The 22,524-nt window shown below is 42.2% G+C and overlaps 1 protein-coding gene across 14 annotated transcripts in view; it reads right to left on the bottom strand.

Moving 5' to 3' along the window:
• The window catches only part of gulp1b (GULP PTB domain containing engulfment adaptor 1b), a 303,142-nt gene that overhangs the window by 107,210 nt on the left and 173,408 nt on the right, over nt 1-22,524 (bottom strand). For all 14 annotated transcript variants that reach the window (XM_078404086.1, XM_078404078.1, XM_078404091.1 and 11 more), the window contains one exon: nt 20,430-20,505. In XM_078404086.1, the coding sequence (XP_078260212.1) occupies nt 20,430-20,457 (28 nt within the window). In that variant the 5' untranslated portion in view covers nt 20,458-20,505. The remainder of the gene's footprint in view (nt 1-20,429; nt 20,506-22,524) is intronic.

Here is a 22,524-nt window from a genome sequence, read left to right as displayed (position 1 = left end):
ATCCAGTCAACGAAAAGACGATACATGATTACAATCAGGTCGTCCACTGTGTACAGATCCCTGTCAACATCAGTACACCAACCAAACACATCAACTGGTGTTTCCTTATATACTCTTCCAGTCACATACAGTCGTGGAGTTGGCCAACATGGAAACAGGGCATTTAGCCCAACTTGTCCAAGCTGACCAGCAGGCACCTTTCCATATTAATCCCATTGCTCAGCACTTGGTCTGTAGCCCTCTATGCCTAACTGGTTCAAGAGTTCATCTTCAACCCAGCCATCTAGCCTTAACCGCTCTCTCAGACTCTGTGTTGGAGGTACATATCACTCTGGGTGAAGGCAGTCTCCATCATATCCACTCAAAATCTCTTCTCCCTGACCCAAAGTCAATGTCCTCCAATTTCTGCAATAATTTCTATCTAGATCTCTCATACCTTTTTTATACACCTTAATCTTGCCCCCTCTCCACTTCCTCTCCAGGGAGAATAAGATCCAGCCGCTCCAATTTCTCCTTTATCTGAATTTCTCCATCCTACGCAGCATCCAAATGAAGCTTCTCTGCTCACTCTTTATCAGATTAGTCAAACATGATTTTCTTTTTATAAACCCATGTTGGCTCTGCTCAATCCTACTATTTGAGTTGTTCTTTATTGCATTCTACCTGCGGAACAGAGCTCTCTCACACCTGGAGAGGCCGGCTAGCACTGTGAGAATCATGTTCTTTGATTTCTCCAGTGCATTCAACACCATCCAGCCGGGGCTTCTGGGGGGCAAGCTGGAGCGCACAGGAGTGGATCACCTCACATCCTGGATTCTGGACTACCTCATCAACCGACCACAGTATGTGAGGACAAAGGACCTGGTCTCGGACAGGGTGGTCTGCAGCACTGGGGTTCCGCAGGGAACAGTGCTAGCTCCATTCTTGTTCACCCTGTACACTGCTGACTTCAGGCATAGCTCTGCAAACTCCTATCTACAGAAGTTCTCTGACGACTCTGCCATCATCGGCCTCATCGCGGGCGACGAGGACAGGGCGTACAGAGAACTGATCAAGGAGTTTGTGGACTGGTGCCAGCAGAACTGCCTTCGGATCAACGCGGGGAAAACCAGGGAGATGGTGGTAGATTTCCGCAGGCGCAGCCAGGTCCTCCCGACACCGGTGAACATCCAGGGAATGGACATTGAGAGGGTGGGTTCTTAAAAGTACCTGGGTGTCTACCTCAACAATAAACTGGACTGGACTGAAAACACCAATGCGCTATACAGAAAGGGCTAGAGCAGACGTTATCTGCTAAGGAGACTCAGGTCCTTTGGAGTGCAGGGGGCACTCCTAAGGACCTTCTACAACACGGTGGCTGCATCGGCCATCTTCTATGGAGTGGTCTGCTGGAGCAGCAGCATCTCAGCCGTGGAAGGGAAGAGACTCGACAAGCAGGTCAGGAAGGCCAGCTCTGTCCTGGGTTGCCCCCTCGACTCAGTGCAGGTGGTGGGAGAGAGGAGGATGATGGCAAAGCTAACATTGCTGCTGGACAACAACTCCCACCCCATCCACTTTCTGAAATAATGTTGTCACAATTGTTACTTTCTAATCCAGAGAATTCCAGAATCTGAAGAATTCTGGAAGATGACCACAGATCAAATATACAAAGAAACATAGAAACCTAGAAAATAGGTGCAGAAGTAGGCCATTTAGCCCTTCAAGCCCACACCGCCATTCAATATGATCATGGCTGATCATCCGAAATCAGTACCCTGTTTCTGCTTTTTCCCCATATCCCTTGATTCCAATAGTCCTAAGAGCTAAATCTAACTGTCTCTTAAAAACATCCAGTGAATTGGCCTCCACTGCCTTCTGCAGCAGAGAATTCCACAGATTCACAACTCTCCGGGTGAAAAACTCCACAGATTCACAACTCTGAGTGAAAATACAAAGCCACCTCCTTAAAAACTCTGGGATATAAAAGACCAGATCCTCGTGATTTCAGGCTCAGCAACACCTCTGGTGAAATTTTAGTTTGATATTAGCTCCTTCACTTCCTCATTCCCATTGGATCCTTGTCTCCCTTGTTTTTTGCATCTTTTGGAAAGACAGATGCAAAGTAATTGCTTTATTCCTCTGTGTCGTTTCATTATTCACCATTGTAAATTCTACCGTCACAGTCTGCAAGGGACCCCTCCATCCACACACCCTCTCGAGTCATTCTTATGCTTATTGTGAGGTATCGATCTTTCCTTTCTTTAACAAAGTTTTGGTCCGTCTTTGCCGAGTACTAAAACACTCACAATCTGCCTTCAGATCTCACACTGTTATAAACCATGTCCTTTGTCTTATATCCTTCATCTATTGTCTATTGTCTAATGTCTATTGTCTTTCATTTAATATTCATCTTTAATTTCCCAACAACCATCGAGGGCTTATTTTTCTTTTGGGTTACTGTGCCATAAAATATTTTTTTGTGTGTTTTTTTAATTAATTGAAGAGGTTGAACCAGTATTTAATTGTCCATACCCAGTTACCAACTACCCTTGCAGTGGGCTGCCTTCTTTACTCGCTGCAGTCCTCGAGATGTTTGGCCCAGTGATGGCGGACTGACAATATATTTCCACAAGAGGATGTCTGTGGCTTTGATGACAACTACCAGCGGGAGGTGTTCCGATACTTTTGCTGCCCTTGTCTTTCTAGCAGGTAGAAGTCATGGGTTTGGATGGTAATGTCTAAAGCATTCTGTGGACGATACAAACAGCTACCACTGTGCACCAGTCTGCAATGGGGTCGAGGTGAAATGGACTGTACTCTATCTAACGGAAAGACCATTCAGAAGCCTGATAATAAAGGTAAGAAGCTGCTCCAGATTCTGGTCGTGTACACTTTCAAGCTTCTATACCTTCTGCCGGACTGCAAGAGGATGAAGCAGCAAGGAAAAGGAGCAATGGGACAACAGAACTAATGACTATTTTGATTTATTTCGGTGGTGACTTCCTAATTTAATTTAAAAACCAGCAAGCTCCCCACAGCAAGAAGTCTGCAAATGTTATACAAACAAAGTGACTGATCTATATATAATAATAATAATAATAATAAGCATTTATTTTATATAGCGCTTTACCAGGTGCTCAAAGCGCTTTACAAAAACAGTCATAACATAAAAACAAACAGACAAACTATCCTGACGGAGAAGCGGCGAACAAATAGCGCCAGCGTCCTCTCACGTCAGGGTCCGGCAGTAGACAACAAAAAGCACAGGACACACAGATACAATTTTAACACAAACAGCCATCAAACAGCCATATATACTCCACTTCATCCCTTTCACAGATTTAAATGGATTTTTTTTTGTGAGCACAATGAATGGATGCTTTTACATTTTCCCAAGAAACAAAATTCTTTTGGCTTGGCTAGAATAATGTTCACAAGTCAGCTTTTTTCAGAGAACTTAAAAATAATTTAAAAAACGAGGACAGTGTGGCAATATTTTTGTTTCTTTGGGTGTAATGCCAATGGAAGGTGCACATTCGGCCTAACATTGTTTTGTTTGAAATAAAGGACAGGATGTGGACAGGGTTTGGTATGCTCATTTTGCCTTGCCAAGGAATTTCAGCTATTTTTCAATGTCTCACTTGGAGCGACAAACAAGGTAACTTTCAATTTGCTTTTGAAGTAAACAGCAAATATTCTGTGGCATAGTATCCGTGGGATGCTTTCAGGACAAATACTTCCCAGGATTTGAGCGGCTTCAGGCCTGCTGGGGACTTGGTAAAACAGATTCCTAAATTGGAAAATCAGATGGGAATTAGAGTGTTCAATAGGAAATAAGGCAGAGCAACCAATACATTGTATACAACAGTAACACATTTAAATCTGGGCCACCTCCACTGTCAACCCAATTGTCCAATCTGCCAGGATTGGAACAAGCTGCCAGAGGAGGTAGTTTAGGCTGGGACTATCCCAACATTTAAGAAACAGTTAGACAGGTACACGGATAGGACAGGTTTGGAGGGTTATGGACCAAGCGCAGGCAGGTGGGACTAGTGTAGCTGGGACATGTTGGCTGGTTTGGGCAAGTTGGGCCGAAGGGCCAGTTTCCACACTGTATCATTCTATGACTCTACCTTAACTGAACCAATTTCCCGTTGAAATAAGGAACATTTTGTTTGAAACAGCCTGTTAGCAACTTTCCAACACCTCCGCCCAGTCAAAAGCTGGGGATGGGACCTTTCCAGCTGCCAAAGACAATTGGTGGGATCAGAGTGTGTAACTCACCATATAGCATTCCTCCAGCATTTTCCAGACTACCATGCCATGCAAATTGTTCAAAAAAAGCAAGGATCATTTTATATTTTCAGTCAGAGGAGACTGCAGTATTCTCTGCCCATTGTGGCATCCAGGCCATCTCGTCCTTTCTGACAAATAATTCAACCAACTCCCCATTGAAATAAGGGTCATTTTGTTTGAAATAGCCTGTCAATAGACAATAGGTGCAGGAGGAGGCCATTCGGCCCTTTCAGCCAGCACCACCATTCAATGTGATCAGGGCTGATCATTCTCAATCAGTACCACGTTCCTGCCTTCTCTCCATGCCGTCTGACTCCGCTATCCTTAAAGAGCTCTATCTAGCTCTCTTTTGAAAGCATTCAGAGAACTGGCCTCCACTGCCTTCTGAGGCAGAGAATTCCACAGATTTACAACTCTCTGACTGAAAACGTTTTTCCTCATCTCTGTTCTAAATGGCCTACCCCTTATTCTTAAACTGTGGCTGCTGGTTCTGGTCTCCCCCAACATTGGGAACATGTTTCCTGCCTCTAACATGTCCAACCCCTTAATAATCATATGTTTCAATACGATCCCCACTCATCCTTCTAAATTCCAGTGTATACAAACCTAGTCACTCCAGTCTTTCAACATATGACAGTCCCGCCATTCCGTGAATTAACCTAGTAAACCTACGCTGCCCGCCCTCAATAGCAAGAATATCCTTCCTCACATTTGGAGACCAAAACTGCACACAGTACTCCAGGTGCGGTCTCACTAGGGCCCTGTACAACTGTAGAATGACCTATTTGCTCCTATACTCAACTCCTCTCGTTATGAAGGTCACCATTCCATTGGCTTTCTTCACTGCCTGCTGTACCTGCATGCTTCCTTTCAGTGACTGATGCACTAGGACACCCAGATTTCGTTGTACATCCCCTTTTCCTAACTTGACACCATTCAGATAATACTCTGCCTTTCTATTCTGACCTCCAAAGTGGATAACCTCACACTTATCCACATTAAACTGCATCTGCCATGCATCCGCCCACTCACACAGCCTGTCCAAGTCACCCTGCAACCTCATAACATCTTCCTCACAGTTCACACTGCCACCCAGCTTTGTGTCATCTGCAAATTTGCTAATGCTACTTTTAATCCCTTCATCCAAGTCATTAATGTATATTGTAAATAGCTGCGGTCCCAGCACCGAGCCTTGCGGTACCCCACTAGTCACTGCCTGCCATTCTGAAAGGGACCCATTTATCCCGACTCTTTGCTTTCTGTCTGCCAGCCAATTTTCTATCCATGTCAGTACCCTACCCCCAATACCATGTGCTCTAATTTTGCACACTAATCTCCTAGGTGGGACCTTATCGAAGGCTTTCTGAAAGTCAAGGTACACTACATCCACCGGCTCTCCCCTGTCCATTTTCCTAGTTACATCCTCAAAAAATTCCAGATTAGTCAAGCATGATTTCCCCTTCGTAAATCCATGCTGACTCGAAACGATCCTGTTACTGCTATCCAAATGCTCCGCAATTTCGTCTTTTATAATTGACTCCAGCATCTTCCCCACCTCTGATGTCAGACTAACTGGTCTATAATTTCCTGTTTTCTCTCTCCCTCCCTTCTTAAAAAGTGGGATAACATTAGCTACCCTCCAATCCACAGGAACTGATCCTGAATGTATAGAACATTGGAAAATGATCACCAATGCATCCATGATTTCTAGAGCCACCTCCTTAAGTACCCTGGGATGCAGACCATCAGGCCCTGGGGATTTATCAGCCTTCAGTCCCATCAGCCTACCCAACACCATTTCCTGCCTCATGTTAATTTCCTTCAGTTCCTCCGTCACCCTAGGATCTCTGGCCACTAGAACATCTGGGAGATTGTGTGTATCTTCCTTAGTGAAGACGGATCCAAAGTACCGGTTCAACTCGTCTGCCATTTCTTTGTTCCCCGTAATAAATTCCCCTGCTTCTGGGACCCACATTTGCCTTAACTATTGTTTTCCTCTTCACATACCTAAAGCTTTTTCTATCCTCCTTTATATTATTGGCCAGCTTACCCTCATACCTCATCTTTTCTCCCCGTATTGCCTTTTTAGTTATCTTCTGTTGCTCTTTAAGGAGTCCCAATTCTCTGGCTTCCCACTCTTCTTTGCTGTTAAACTTATTCTCTTTTATTTTTATGCTGTCCTTGACTTCCCTTGTCAGTCACGGGTGCTCTTACTCCCCTTAGAATCTTTCCTCCTCTTTGGGATGAATTGATCCTGCAACTTCTGCATTATTCCCAGGAATACCTGCCATTGCTGTTCCACCGTCTTCCCTGCTAGGGTCGCCTTCCAGTCAAATCTGGCCAGCTCCTGCCTCATGCCTCTGTAATCCCCTTTACTATACTGTAATACTGACACTTCCGATTTTCCCTTCTTCCTCTCAATTTGTAGACTAAAACTTATCATATTATGATCACTGCCTCCTAATGGCTCTTTTACCTTGAGTTCCCTTATCAGATCAGGTTTATTACTCAACACTAAATCCAGAATTGCCTTCTCCCTGATTGGCTCCATTACAAGGCGTTCTGCGAATCCATCTCGGAGGTACTCCACAAACTCTCTTTCCTGGGGTCCATTACCAACCTGATTTTCCCAGTCTACCTGCATGTTGAAATCTCCCATAACTACCATAGCATTACATTTTCGACATGCCAATTTTAGCTCTTGATTCAACTTGCACCCTATGTCGAGGCTACAGTTTGGGGACCTATAGATAACTCCCATTAGGGTCTTTTTACCCTTACAATTTCCCATTTCTATCCATACTGATTCTACATCTCCTGATTCTATGTCACCCCTTGCAAGGGAACGAATATCATTCCTTACCAACAGAGCAACCCCACCCCCTCTGCCCACCTGTCCGTCTTTTCGATAGGTCGTATACCCCTGAATATTCAGTTCCCAGCCCTGGTCCTCTTGTAGCCATGTTTCTGTAATTCCCACAACATCATACTTGCCAATGTTTAACTGAGCCTCAAGCTCATCCACTTTATTTTTTTATACTTTGCGCATTTAAATACAACACTTTAACTTCGGTATTCACCTCCCCTCTCACACCGGTCACAATTGGCCCTGACCTTACTCTCTTATCCCATCTAGAACTTTCCATGCCATGTATTCGACTCCTTTGCAATTTCTCCTGTATTCGCTTCCCCTTTAACTCCATCTTCATATTCCCAGTTTGTCAACCCCTCCTCCCCCCCACTACTTAGTTTAAACCCACACGTGTAGCACTAGCAAACCTGCCTGCCAGAATGTTGGTCTCCCTGCTGTTAAGGTGTAACCCGTCCCTTTTGTACAGGTCACCCCTACCCCAGAAGAGATCCCAGTGGTCTAGAAATCTAAATCCCTGCACCCTGCACCAATCCCACAGCCATAGATTCATATCCCCGATCTCTCTGTTCCTCCCCTCACCAGCACAAGGTACAGGTAACAGTCCAGAGATAACCACCCTCGACGTCCTACTTCTCAGTCTTCTTCCCAACTCTCTAAACTCACGTTGCAGTATCTCCTTCCTCTTCCTCCCGACATCGTTCGTGCCCACGTGCATAACTACGTCCGGTTGATCACCTTCCCTCGCTAGGATGTTCTGAAGGCGGTCCGTGATGTCTGGCACCAGGGAGGCAACAGACCATCCTCAAGTCTCGCCAGCCGCCACAGAATCTACTGTCCGTACCTCGGACAATGGAGTCACCCACTACTATGGCTCTTTCTGACTTCGGTCTCCCTGGTCGGGATTCCTTGCCTGGATTAGAGCCACCAACCTGTCCACCGCTCGGACTGGGTCTTCTGCCCCGACAGCTCCCAAGAGGGTGTTCCTGTTTGCAATAGGCACAGCCACCGGGGTCTCCTGTAGTCCACGTTTACTCCCCTTTGAAACGGTCTCCCACCTTCGCTCGACCTGGACCCTTGGCGTGACAGCCTCACAGTAGGTCCTGTCCAGGAAACTCTCGCATTCCCGGATGGCTCTGAGATCATCCAGCTGCTTCTCCAACTCCACAACACGTCCATTCAGGAGCTGCACCTGGACACAATTCTTGCAGGTGTGGCTCCCAGAAGCTCCAGCGGTGTCCCTACCTTCCCACATCCTGCAGGAAACACACTGCACCAGCTTGACTGCCATTACTTTAGTGTCAAAAAACAAATCAGGCTCAAAAACAAGTGTAGCCTCCTCGCCGAAGACTCGCAGCCAAAGACTCGCACTTTTCTCACAGGGCACTTCCCTCGACAGGGCCACACCCAGACAGGGCCCTAGTTGGGTTATTCAATAATCAATGAAAAATGGCATGTCATTTATGATAGAAATTAGTCGATATTGCGTCACGTTCCACCTCAGTCGTAGGTGCCATGCATAAACAATGTGGCGGTCTGTACTCAACTAGTTCCATTGTTAAAGGCAACAGGGCAGTTATTCCCATTAGACTACAGAAATGTTAGTAAACGAGGTGGCTTGTAATTCGCTATAGAATCTGTTCACTTCGATTTGCTTTCAATAAGTAGTGAACAATTAGTTGAATGATTTTTGTGGGTCAGCAACTGACAGAAAAAATGTGGAGTTGAGAGGCACCCAAGTGTTTCCTAAGACTAAAACTGCCTCAGTTCCAAGAGTTTCACTCTTTGGTGGTCCAATTTAAACCTTCTCTGCAAACCTATAGGCCAGGGATGTAGCATTAAGAGGCCTAATAGACATGTAGACAGAAAAATGCTCAGCTAGTCACTGATAAACAGGTGGGAAAGGAAGCAGTAACAAAGCAAAAAGACTTTCAGATTTAGTGCACTTGGTGGATGAGATGAATCTCATTAAATTTAACACAGTACTGTGGTTTACTTTAGACTTTAGAGATGCAGAGTGAAAACAGATCCTCCAGCCCACCGAGTCCGTGCCCACCAGTGGGATCACCCCATACACTAGCAGTATTGTACTAGAACTATCCTACTAGCACTATCACACCAGGGACAATTTACTGAAGCCAAATTAACCTACAAACCTGTATGGCTCTGGGGTGTATGAGGAAACCGGAGCAATTGGTGAAAACCCATACAAGGAGAACGTAGAAACTCCATACAGACAGCACCCATAGTCAGGATTGAACCCCCGTCTATGGCACTCTTAGGTGGCAACTCTACCACTGCACCACTCTGCTGCCCTAGATATGTGGGTGACATTTTAAATTCATAGTTAAACTATCAGAATTAATTTATTTGTGCCTCGTAAAAGGTAGAAAAATAAATAATCTTTTCATATGAAGGGTATGTACATCGGAAAGTATTAAATTTAGTATTGAATTGATCCAAAAAACAACTAAAATTTGATTATGATGATATCAAAGATAGTCCATTCGGTGAACTATATAAAAAGCATTAAATAAATTTAATGCAGTAAACAGAATTGATGCTGACAACAGTAAAGATATCACTGAAGACAGCATATTCTAATAATTTAAACCATAAACGACAAAAATATTCATTGGGACAGTGAATTTCTTGAAAATATGGACTGTAAAATGTCAAGGGCTTTGGAAAAAATGTTTGTTCATATAAGCAAAAAGAAAATATGACTGATTAGACACAGAAAATTAGGGTAAGGGTATATAAATGCAATGGTCAAGAGCTACAACAATTTGGCATAAAACAAACTGATAGATGCAGAGTTACAACACAAAGATTAGATCATGGTTAGTGTGGCAGTTCTTAAATTGGTTTGAAGTCAGGAATAGTAAAAATCATCTGAACATTTATTAGGGACACGATTCCAAACAAAATTAATAGAAAGATTAATGAACAACATTGTCTCTAAACTGAAGAGAGTAGCATTACAATTCATTTGGTTTTCAGAAAAGGCTAATAAGTAGATAAATCAATTGTTTCTCATTTATTACATTATTGTAAGTAAATAAATCTTTTAATGTAATATGCAACGGCAGCTCTACCATCTGTTTGAGTATTTGAATGTTCTGAACATTATGAAATATACACAAGATGACATTAACATATATTTTATCCAATTATAACAAAAATTAAAAGAATTAAATCCAGGATTTACTCTGTCTTTTCCTCCAAAGTTGCCGTGCACAATTCCTTCAGAACCTAATACTTGTATTTCTCAGTTCCCAGTTTAAAAACAAAAATATATTTGACTGACACGATCATTTAAAATATCTTAGAGAAATAAAAATGCACAAATTTACTTTCCACTACAATGTTTCCTTCTCCCAAGTTTCATTACTACACACATTGACTGCATTGATATTGCATAATATATACAGTAAGCATGTTTGCTTTTAATTGTGATTGAGAACACTTTGTTACACAAAATAAAAACTAAAGAATGGTTTCTCGGGGGGGGTTCTCATTGTTAGTCAACATGCCACATAATAGACAGTTGTGATATCTTGTTTAATGAAAGTGTTATCTATTCCAATTATCTGCAAGAAATTTGTATGTTTTAACCCACCTGCAGGCAACTTATTTTCAATACAGACCAGATATTACTTTGTCAGCTGAATTTTCTTTATCATTAATGCAAACAGTAGTTCATTCATATCCATAATGATCCTAGGATCCAGTGAGATGGTCAACAATAGGACTGCTTGGAAAAGATCTGTAATGGTGGTGCTTGGAAAAGATTTACAATAGCAGAGGTTGGCTGGCATTTTATTACTTTGTGGAAGAAAACCTAGCATTTCACAAACAAGGCATCTGTGATTACCAGGAGACTACGACACTGCAATGTTTGGGAGATTGATGGCTTATCCAACAGTAACGCTGTAATTGGAGACAACCGTTTCTCAACACAAGAAAGTGTTCCATAATTCAGCAGCGGCATCACAAGAGAAGTGGGAAACATTGGGTAAGATGATGTAGTAGGGGAGGAATGGGATGAGAGAGGGAGTAATGTCAGGCAGAGACTAGCAATACATGGCGTAAGCTCAGTTTAAGACGTGCACAGTGAGCTACATTGCCCTCCACTGCTATTCTACTTTTGGCACCTTTCCCTCATATCCATGGCTCCCTGAGGAGGCTCTGTTCCTTCACGCTTTTGCTTTCTTCACCGCCAGTTGCAGCTACACAGTCACCTCAAATTACTTGTTTCACTATTACATTAATGATGCATTGCATTTTATGAAACCACAACTTTCCACAGTCATGAGTCTTAGTTATGCCACTTAACCTTTAAAAAATAATTTCCAAGAGTCCTTCACTCAGTCCTTCTCATACGAGAAATAATGCAAATTTCACATTTATTTCTGGAAACTAAAACGGCAGGCTGAGTGTACTGTCGATGTGGAAAACACATGTGCCGTTTAAGGATAAATTAAACAGGACAGACTGCAAACAACCTACTGCCCAGCAATAAAAATGAATAACCAATCCTATGATTTAAATGGCAGTGTTTCCACATATGTTTCACATTACGTATATACACAGAGAAAAGATGATAAACATGGTCATCTTATTTGATTTAAATCATGAAATTGCCACTGAATTTTGTACCGAGCAACATCAATTTTGAAAAATAAATAGTAAAACAGTCTACAACTTTAGCAGAATTTTTCTCAAATTAAAAAAACAACTGCATTGGAATAGTACAGCTAGACGTGTACATGAGCCTTGTGTGAATTGAACAAGCATGTTTCTATAAAAGGAACGCAAATGGAAAGAACAGTTATCCTTTTACTTTGATTTGAATCTTTCAGACACCGTCCAAAATTTTGAAAGCAGCAAATGTTCAGACTGCTGTGTGCCCATTTAACTATTCTGCTGCAAAATTAACCCGCACTTCGGGGAAAGACTACATCATTAAAATGAAAGACAATTCTGTGTACGCATGATTACCTGTCGTAGTGCAAACTTTAATGTTTAATGATTTTGCTTTCCTCAATCCTCATCTCTGATAATGTTAATGGAACTGACGTGTGCTTTAAGCAATTCACTTATTTGATCATACTTTAATGTCCAGTTTTCCTGACAGTTCATTTGGGAATAGCCATTTCCAATAACCTCAAATAGCTTCTCTTTGCGGGCTTTGATGTCATCAGTTTCTCTTTTTATTTGCAGCTGATCCCTTACCAGTCTTAAATATTTTCATAGAGATAGACACCTATCCGCTTCAAAGCATTTTAAAAGCATTAAAATTCACAAACTCTCTAAAAGTGAGAGAAACTAATTTCTATTTCAAATTACAGCAACCCATAATGCACACCGTGAAGTCATGCAAACTGCTTATACTCAAAAGATTCCAGTCACCTGCCCTGGAGAAAAATGCCCAGCCTGTTAAAATAAGCTGAGGATTCAAAATCACAATGTTTAGGCTCTTCACTAAAAAGAAAACAATTCAATAATGAACATTAATCACATTAAAAATGTGTCATTTTTCAAAATAATTTGAGCATTTGAATTTCATTAACCATGCATTCCCAATTTTATTCTCTTTTATGTTCTGAGATTTTCATGATTATTAGATTTTTTTAGATTTAGAGATACAGCGCGGAAACAGTCCCTTCGGCACACCTAGTCCGCGCCGCCCAGCGATCCCCGCACATTAACACTATCCTACACACATTAGGGACAATTTTTACATTTACCCAGTCAATTAACCCACATACCTGTACGTCTTTGGAGTGTGGGAGGAAACCGAAGATCTCGGAGAAAACCCAGTCAGGTCACGGGGAGAACGTACAAACTCCGTACAGACGGCGCCCGTAGTCAGGTTCGAACCCGAGTCTCCGGCGCTTCATTCGCTATAAGGCAGCAACTCTACTGCTGCGCCTTTTGTCTTTATACTTTGCACTTTAAAAAAAATGCTCAGCTTGCTTTAATCTTTTCCTCTACCTTTGAATTCCATGTCCCCTATTTTAATCCAGTTCCAGCAAAGCAGAGTTAAAATTCTTTCACAAAAGCCAAAATTAATGGGTAATGGGTTAAAGGATAAGAAATGAGGAATATGCAAATTAAACTGATTATTAATAATAAGAAATAATTTAGGCCCCCAAAAGAGTTTCTATCAAAATGCAAGTAATCCGACTACATTGTTTCGTTGGACAGCCACCTCTCGTTTATCCAAAGTTGGCAGTCACAAGCAGCACTGGTCTGCAATCTTTGACAACTCTAGGAGGATCAATGATCACACATCAAAAACATGTGCAAGGACTGAGTTTGAAGAAGGGTCTCGACCCAAAATGTCACCCATTCCTTCTCTCCAGAGATGCTGTGTGATCCACTGAGTTACTCCAGCATTTTGTGTCTATCTTTGTGACCTTCTCAAGTATTGATTGTGGTTGCCATGTAATGGGGAAGCTATGTTCATTTTTGGTCATTGTCAGATAGGCTTAAGGTGGAGGGGAAATATTTAAAAGAGATTCGAGGACACATTTTTTGACACAAAAGGTGATGGATTGTATGGAATGAGCTGCTGGAGGTGTTAACAGAGGGAAATAAAATTACAAGACATTTGGACAGGTAAGTTTTAGAGGGATTTGGGCAGATAGACAGAAGACAGACTCAGAAAGCTGGAGTAACTCAGCGGGCCAGGCAGCGCCTGAAGAAGGATTTCGACCCACAACATCACCTATTCCTTTTCTCCAGAGATGCTGCCTGACTCGTTGAGTACGCCAGCTTTCTGTGTCTCTTGGGTTTAAACCAGCATCTGCAGTTGCACCATAAGATGCATTTTATCAAGATGCAACACAGCTTGGTTTGGGAACAGCTCCATCCAGGACCGGAAGAAATTGCAGTGAATTGTGGACGCAGCCCAGGCCATCACACAAACCAACCTCCCTTCTATTGATTTCATTTATATCTCACGCTGACTCAGCAAGGCCGGCAACATAATCAAGGATGAATCGCATCCTGGCCACTCCAGGCAACAGAATCGTCCTCCCACAACAAGAGAGCAGTCCCGCACTGCTATTTACCTCATTGATGTCCATCAGACTATCCTTAACCGGACTTTGCTGACTTTACCTTGCGCTAAACATTATTCCCTTATCCCACATAGACACTGTAGATGGATTGGCTGTAATCATGTATTGTCTTTCTGCTGACTGATTGGCATGCAACAAAAAGCTTTTCACTGTACCTCAGTAAACGTGACAATAAACTAAACTGAAACTGAAGAAGTTCACGGTAGCGCAGCGGTAGAGTTGCTGCTTTACAACGAATGCAGCGCCGGAGACTCAGGTTCGATCCTGACTACGGGTGCTGCACTGTAAGGAGTTTGTACGTTCTCCCCGTGACCTGCGTGGGTTTTCTCCGAGATCTTCGGTTTCCTCCCACACTCCAAAGACGTACAGGTATGTAGGTTAATTGGCTGGGTAAATGTAAAATTGTCCCTAGTGGGTGTAGGATAGTGTTAATGTACGGGGATCGCTGGGCGGCATGGACTTGGAGGGCCGAAAAGGCCTGTTTCCGGCTGTATATATATGATGATGATGATGAAGTCCGGGATTATGGGGAGAAGGCAGGAGAATGGGGTTGAGAGGGAAAGCTAGATCAGCCATGATTGAATGGCATAGACTTGATGGACCGAATGGCCTAATTCTGCTCCTATCTCTTATGAACTTATGAAAGGCACAGTAGCCTGAAAACTAACGTCCAGGTTCAAGAACAGCTTCTTCCCTGCAACCTACGAGTCGCACCATGGCCACTCCCTCTTCTCCCCTCTCCCATCAGGCAAAAGGTCTAGAAGTGTGAAAACGTACACCTCCAGATTCAGGGACAGTTTCTTCCCAGCTGCGATCAGGCAACTGAACCATCCTACCATAACCAGAGAGCGGTGCTGAACTACTATCTTGTTTCTTTTTTTTTTTTTCCTAATCAGATGTGCAGCACTTTGGTCAACGTGGGTTGTTTTTAAATGTGCTATACAAATAAAATTGACTTGACTTGACTTGACCTGTTTGGTGACCCTCGGACTATCCTTGATCGGACTTTGCTGGCTAAATGTTACTCCTTTATTATGTATACTGTAAACGGCTCTTTTGAAATCATGTATTGTCTTTCTGCTGACTGGTTAGCACGCAACAAAAAGCTTTTCACTGTACCTCGGTACACGTGACAATAAACGAAACGAAACTAAACTGAACCAAAAGACATTTTGGTGGGAATGGATGAATTGGGCCAAAGGGTCTGTTATCATGTTGTACAACTCGTATGAAGTTTATGAGAAGTTTCTCTGTTGTTGTTTTTATATTGGCAAGTGCAGGCACTGGCGGTCTTGTGCTGGTGGTAGATGTGGGGAGAGGCATATGTGGAGGTAGGAGAACGGTGGTGCAGCGGTAGAGTTGCTGCCTTACAGCGAATGCAGCGCCGGAGACTCAGGTTCGATCCTGACTACGGGCGCCATCTGTACGGAGTTTGTACGTTCTCCCCGTGACCTGCGTGGGTTTTCTCCGAGATCTTCGGTTTCCTCCCACATTCCAAAGACGTACAGGTATGTAGGTTAATTGGCTGGGCAAATGTAAAAATTGTCCCTAGTGGGTGTTAGTGTGCGGGGATCACTGGGCGGCACGGACTCGGTGGGCCGGAAGGGCCTGTTTCTGCGCTGTATCTCTAAATCTAAAAAAAAACTAGCCTGAGAAAATTCAAGATTTTCCACATCTTATATTTTTAAAAAATCACAAAAATAATTTTCCTCTTTAAAATGTATCCTCTTAAACTGCATCCACAGCCTTCCGCCAAAACCCAGCAATACTTTCCTTCCCTGAATCCCTCCACTCTAACCCAGTTGCCCCAACACCCGTTTCGGCTTTTTCCACCTGAGTACACCTGAACCACTCAGCACCTTCCCACCTACTCCTACAAGGAGCAGAAACGTCATTCTTCCTGAGGATCCCAATCAGTTTCTTGCTGCTGAGGGTTCCAAGCACATCACAAAATCCTAGGGCAGAGCCTAGATCAGTGCAAGGGGTGCCCACCCACTGACACGCAGACTGTAGTGACAGCCAGTGAAGCAGCTGGCAACTTTGTGAATGACCTTCTTCAGCAATGAGTGGCCAGAGGATATATTGCTTGCCAGTCCCCTTTGGGATTTTGCAAAACTGGACAACTTTGACTTGGTGGAAAAGTGCCAATACCAGCAGTCACATCACATAATCACTGGGTGGATGCCTTGGAAGAGCAGACCAGATTACTCAGAAAATATTGGCTTTGAAATAAACAAGTATATAATTAGAGGCAATTTCAACGCTGTCGATTATTTCCCGCAGGGAACTAATTTAATTTCTACTGCTGCAGAATGAAGATAGATTGGAGCTGAAAACAGGTAGGAACAGATTGGAGAAAAATCAACAAGAAAATGATTGGAAATTCACATCTGTACGCCAGAGGTACTTAATTTGCTAATTTACTGCATCCGTTCTTCATGAAGAATGATTTGAAACGTTAGAGGCGCTAATAACTAACTATCGAACTGACCAATGGAGATGCCTTCAGGACTGCCCGTGTTATAGTTGAGGAGGTGCTAGACCTCCGAAGGTGTATGAAGGTAGACAAATCTCCTGCTCTTGATCAGATAGATCTCTGGTCATCGTGGGAAGAAACTGCAGGAGCCCTGGGTGGGATTTATGAATCTTTGTTAGACTGGAGGGTGGCTAATGTTGTGCCTTTATTTAAGAAGGGCTGCAAAGGAAAACCTGGGAACTTTAGACATTTAGACTTTAGAGATACAGCATGGAAACAAACCCTTCGACCCACTGAGTCCGCACCAATCAGTGATCACCCCTGCACACTAGCGCTATCCTACACACTTTTACAATTTACAGAAGCCAATTAACCAAAAAACCTGTATGTTTTTGGAAGATGGGATAAAACGGTGGAAAGCCATGTGGTCACAGGGAGAATGTACAAACTCCGCACCGATGGCACCTATAGACAGGATCAAACCTGAGTCTCTGGTGCTGTGAGGCAGCAACTCTACCGAAGCACCAGAGTGCCACCCTGTAGATCAGTAAGCCTAACATCTGTGGCAGGAGAGGAGGAGAGAGGTTACTGGAGAGGATTCTGAGGGATAAGATATATATATATATATATATGTATATATATATTTATATATATACCACCGGGTCGCACCGTCAGCAATGGCAGCCTTGCCGTCTGTCTTTCCATCATTTTTGTTATTTTTAGTGTGTTTTAAAAGTATGTGTTAATGTTTTCTGGTTTGTTTTATGTGGGGGTGGGAGAGGGGGAGGTAGAAACGTTTTTTCCATCTCTTACCATGCAATTGTTTTCCAGATCGTATCTCTGGTCGCTCTGCAGCCTAACATCATGGAACTGGAGGCCTTGCTCGAGACTGATTTTGAGCCCCACCGCGGGACCGTGGGCTTACCATCGGAGCCTGCAATCCCTTGCCTGGGATCGACACTCCAACCGCAGCCTGTGGATTTCACCATCGAGGAGCTCGCAGTCTTGGGTAGAGACCGATGTCGGGAAGCTCCAAGCCACACGAGGTTCGACCAGCCCCGACCCAGGGTCCGATCGCCCGGTGTGGGGGAGCTGAGATTCCCCCCCGATGCAGGAGCTTGATCCCCCCCAATGCGGAGAGCCAAGATCGTCTCGTCAACGGAAGGTTCGAGGCCCCCGAACGCGGGAGAAAAAAAGAAAGGAAGAGATTGAACTTTTTTTCGCCTTGCATCACAGTGAGGAATGTGGAGATGTCGCTGTGGTGAATGTTTATGTTAAAATGTGTTTTGTGTGTTCTGTTGCTTTTTATTGGTATGATGTATGGCAAATTGAATTATTTGTATGTTGCAAAACATACTTGGCTAATAAAGTATGATTTAGTTATGATTATTATGATTATGATTATGATTATGATTATTTGGAAAGACAGGAATTAGACAGGAAAGACAAGACATAGTTTTGTGGATGGGACCTTGTGTCTCATGAATTCCATTGTTTTTTTGCAGTAAGCAGGCAGGTTGATGATGACAGAGCTGTAGACATTGTCTACATGAACTTCAGCAAAGCCTTTCTCAAGGTTCCACATGGTAGGCTGCTCTGAACGGTTAGATGCATGGGATTCAGGGACAACTAGCTAACTGGTTAAAGAATTAACTTCATGGTAGGAAGCAGAGAGTGATGGAGGAAGGCTGTTTTTTTGAACTGGAGGCCTGTGACTCGTGACGTGCTTCAGGGATCGGTGATGGACCCATTGCTGTTTGTCATCTAAGGTGATATCATAGACAGTGGATGTGGTTATGAAGGGCGGCAAAGTGGCGCAGCGGTAGAGCTGCTGCCTTACTGTGCGTGCAGCGCCAGAGATACGGGTTCGATCCTGACTACGGGTGCTGTCTTTATGGAGTTTGTACATTCTCCCCATGACCGCATAGGTATTATCCGAGATCGGTTTCCTCCCACACTACAAAGACATACACGTTGTAGGTTAATTGGCTATGTACAAGTGTAAATTGTCCCTAGAGTGTGCAGGATAGTGTTAATGTGTGGTCAGTGTGGACATGGTGGACCATCGGGCCCGTTTCCTTGCTGTATCTCTAAACTAAACTAAAATTCCAGTGGGGAATGTTGATCGGCTGAGGAATATCAAATGGAGTTTAATTCAGATAATTGAGAGGTATTACATTTTGGGATGACAAATCAGGGCAGAACTTTCACATTGAATGATAGGACCTGGGAAGTGTAATAGCGCACATGGATCTAAAAATACAAGTATAAAGTTCCCTGAAAATGGAATCGCTGGTAGACAGTGTGATGTAAAGGCTTTTGCTAAACTGGCTTTCATCAGCCAGAGAATCGAGTTTAGATGTTAGGACGTTATGTTACCGTTGTACAGGAGGCTGCCCTGGGAGTATTGTGTTCAGTTTTATTCACCCTGCTATAAGAAAGATGCCATTAAGCCGGAAAAAAATGCAGAGAAGATTTATGATGATTTTGCATGGACTCGAGGGCCTGGGGGGTTAGGCAGGCTAAGATTTTATTCAGGAGGTTGAGGGATGATCTTATAGTGGTGTACAAAATCATGAAAGGAATAGTTAGGATGAATGGACAGAGCCTTTTTTATCCAGGTAGGGATTCAAAAACTAGAGGACATCGGTTTACGGTAAGAAGGAGATTTAATAGGAACCCGAGGGGCAAGTTTTTCCACACAGAGAGTTATGGACATACGGAATGAGCTGCAAGCGGCAGGTGCTACAACAACATTTAAAATACATTTGAACAGTATATGGATAGGAAAGGTTTGAAGGGATATAAATCAAATGCAGGGAACTAGAACCAGCCTAGATAGGGCATCCTGGTCAGCATGGACAAGTTGGTCTGAAGAGTCTCTGTTTCTATACTATATCACACATACTGCAATGTCATATGTATGATAGTTTAACCCACCATTGTTTAGATACTGGACCTCATTTCTCAACAGCTGGCATGGGGTGCAAAGAGACAGGGATTTCAGTAGATTCTCAAAAATGTATCCATCCACTGGACTCAAAAATATTTTGGAGCATAGCTAGTTACATAACTAAATTAACATTAAATGAACACAGCAAGAACACATTAAATGAACACAGCAAGAAGCTGCAATTCGCAAATGAGATAAACAGTCATATTAGTCAATTTTGGTGATGTTGAATATGGGAGGACTGTTTGCCAGGATTGCAGTGAAATATTCTACCCTTGAGACAGCCATCTGAGGCAGGAATGATGGGCTTAGTTTAATAGCTCATTCTAAAAATGGCATTGGGACTGTACAGCATGGGACATCTTCCGCTGAGGTGCCAGCTGAGATTGTGCATGCATATTCAACTCTGAAGTTTTATGAATCGACAGAAGGTACCAAAGTGCCATTTGCAAAGGAGAAAAAAAAGATATAGCTGCTATGGTATAGTACCTGAGCACACAACTTGCAAGTACCAAAATGTATAGTAATAACCATTATTTATGTTTACCATGCGTCTCCTAAAATCTATCAAGATAAGCATTATACCTTAAGAATAAAGATTTTTAAAATAGTATATTTCAAACTTTATTCAAATGATCTAATTGTAGGAAGACAAGCTCGTTATTTAAGATATTGGATTGGAATTCACAGAAATTAATGTAATATCCAAAAACAAATATATTATCTTTGCTGTCAAGTTGATGATACTAGAAGACATCCACTTACCTTTTTTTCTACTAAAAGCCCGGTTCATGTTGGTAAATGTTCAGTAGAAATACCAGTGATGCTGAGTAGCTTTTTTCTGAAAATAACAGATGAAACAAATTATTATGCAATCATTTTTCACCCCCAGAACAATCCAGTAATTTAATCATACACCAGTGTTAATTCAGTAATTTTCAACATCAAGTGGTGAGCAAAAATAGTTTGCTGTAAGTCTTCATGTATGATATCTACAGATCTGAATTAAAGCTCAGGGATATTTTCTTACAGCAACCTCTCTTCAAATCCGTCTTTTCAGATATCATTTGTATAAAAGGTTCTTAAACTGCTGGGCTATCAGTAATACATCTCAAAAGGTACAAACCACAACATTAATTGACATAACTTTGCAATGGAGAGATTTGAATTACTTAAAATTGTAGTTAAAATGTGAATTAAGGTTACTGTGGAATAATTGATATTTTGCTAGCTTCTAACAACAGTTTTGAGTCGTGTTATATTGCAGAATTAAACTTTTATAGGTGAATGGTTCTGCACTATAAGGAAATAAAAATATATGAAAAGTTATTAGCATAAAATAACTATTTTCTGAAAATTAACAAGGTAAGTGCTTGAACATCGAAGGGAAGTTGAAATTCATCTGCTCTGGGTGAAGTTCATTGGAATTGCTAAAAGATCTAATGCAAGGCTATAATGAGGCAGAGTACATCATTATAACTCATTTCAATACACTAACTAATTTTGAGCATTTAATTTTGCCATTATTTTTTCTTCCAAAGCAAAAGTATTTGCTTGGAAGCCAAGATCTTATTAACCACAGAGTTAATTTCCTGACTCCAAAATTCTCTTTGTTCTCTTGTTATACCTTCTGGGAGCTCGTCTTGGAAACAATCCCTCTGGCTCCTCCAACTCCTTTGCCATTACAATACATCCTGCAAAGACCATTAGCATCCCAATAACTTCTCCTGGTTCCCATCCTTACTAATATTGTTAAGTTTCTTTTTCTTCAAACTTCTCATTCAAATATGCTATTAACACAATTCTTAAAGCTATTGAAACCTCACTTCTTTCAAGCTCGGAGAAGAAAAAAAACTTTATTCAGAGTCCTACAATAGGAGGTGTGAAACCTCTCAAAGTCTCCTCATTGTCTGCAGAATTCCATATTTGAATCAAATTAATCATGTTCTTTCTGGCTTTGCAACAGCTCTGACACAGAGCCACAAAGGAAAAAATCTACGTATCATGATAAATCAAATTTATCATTTTTCATTCTTCTTGACCTAGTTTTGGAATGAATTTATCACACTATCTTCTCCAAACACCTATCAATCAACATTAATCTGGCAAGAGACCAATCTGACTTCCTGCAATCTCATCTACTCATTCTTAAACAGTAAATTACCTTAACAAACCTGCACTGTAACTTTTCGCAATTCATGTTCACTCCTATTTCTCATCTGTACACTGCCCATTGATGTCAGTAGATCTATTTCACCATCACAGCTCAATGACTCTCCATTCTCACAAATTCATCCAGTGTTGAATGAGAGACATTTCCTCCAACACACACTTTGGAAGACTGAAATGTTCAGGAATATTGTATTTATTCCTTGCCACAAACTATACGCTCTGGCAACCATTTGTGCCTCAATCAGACTGTGCAAACACTTAGGTTGGATTTGATTCTGAGATGAACCCTGAAGAGTTCTGCTTATCACCAAAATGACCAATTTCTTTTTGTGTAACACTGCCAATTTGTGCCTCTGTCAACTCATTTACTGTTGAAACTACCATCTAGTTACCTTCTACAACCATTCCTGGTTGATCCTACCTGCTGCAAGTTAAAGCTATCCAAAGCTCTGTATCACAGTGAGGATGAGAACTATATAGTATAGAAACAGGTCCATTAGCACAATGTGGCCTTACTGATCATCATGTAACCATGTATACTTATCTCATTTACTGGCACCTGGTCCACAGCCTTCTAATATCTTGGTCATTCAAGTGATCGTCCAGATACTTAAATGTTGTGAGAATTCTTGGCTTCACAATCTACTTGGGTAACGATGTTAACTATTCACCAATCATACTTGTACTT

This window comes from Rhinoraja longicauda, chromosome 8 (genome assembly GCF_053455715.1).
Source record: "Rhinoraja longicauda isolate Sanriku21f chromosome 8, sRhiLon1.1, whole genome shotgun sequence".
In the NCBI taxonomy this organism is placed as follows: Eukaryota; Metazoa; Chordata; class Chondrichthyes; order Rajiformes; family Arhynchobatidae; genus Rhinoraja; species Rhinoraja longicauda.
Note: the sequence above shows the minus strand (reverse complement) of the source record. Positions and strands in the feature narration are given on the sequence as shown.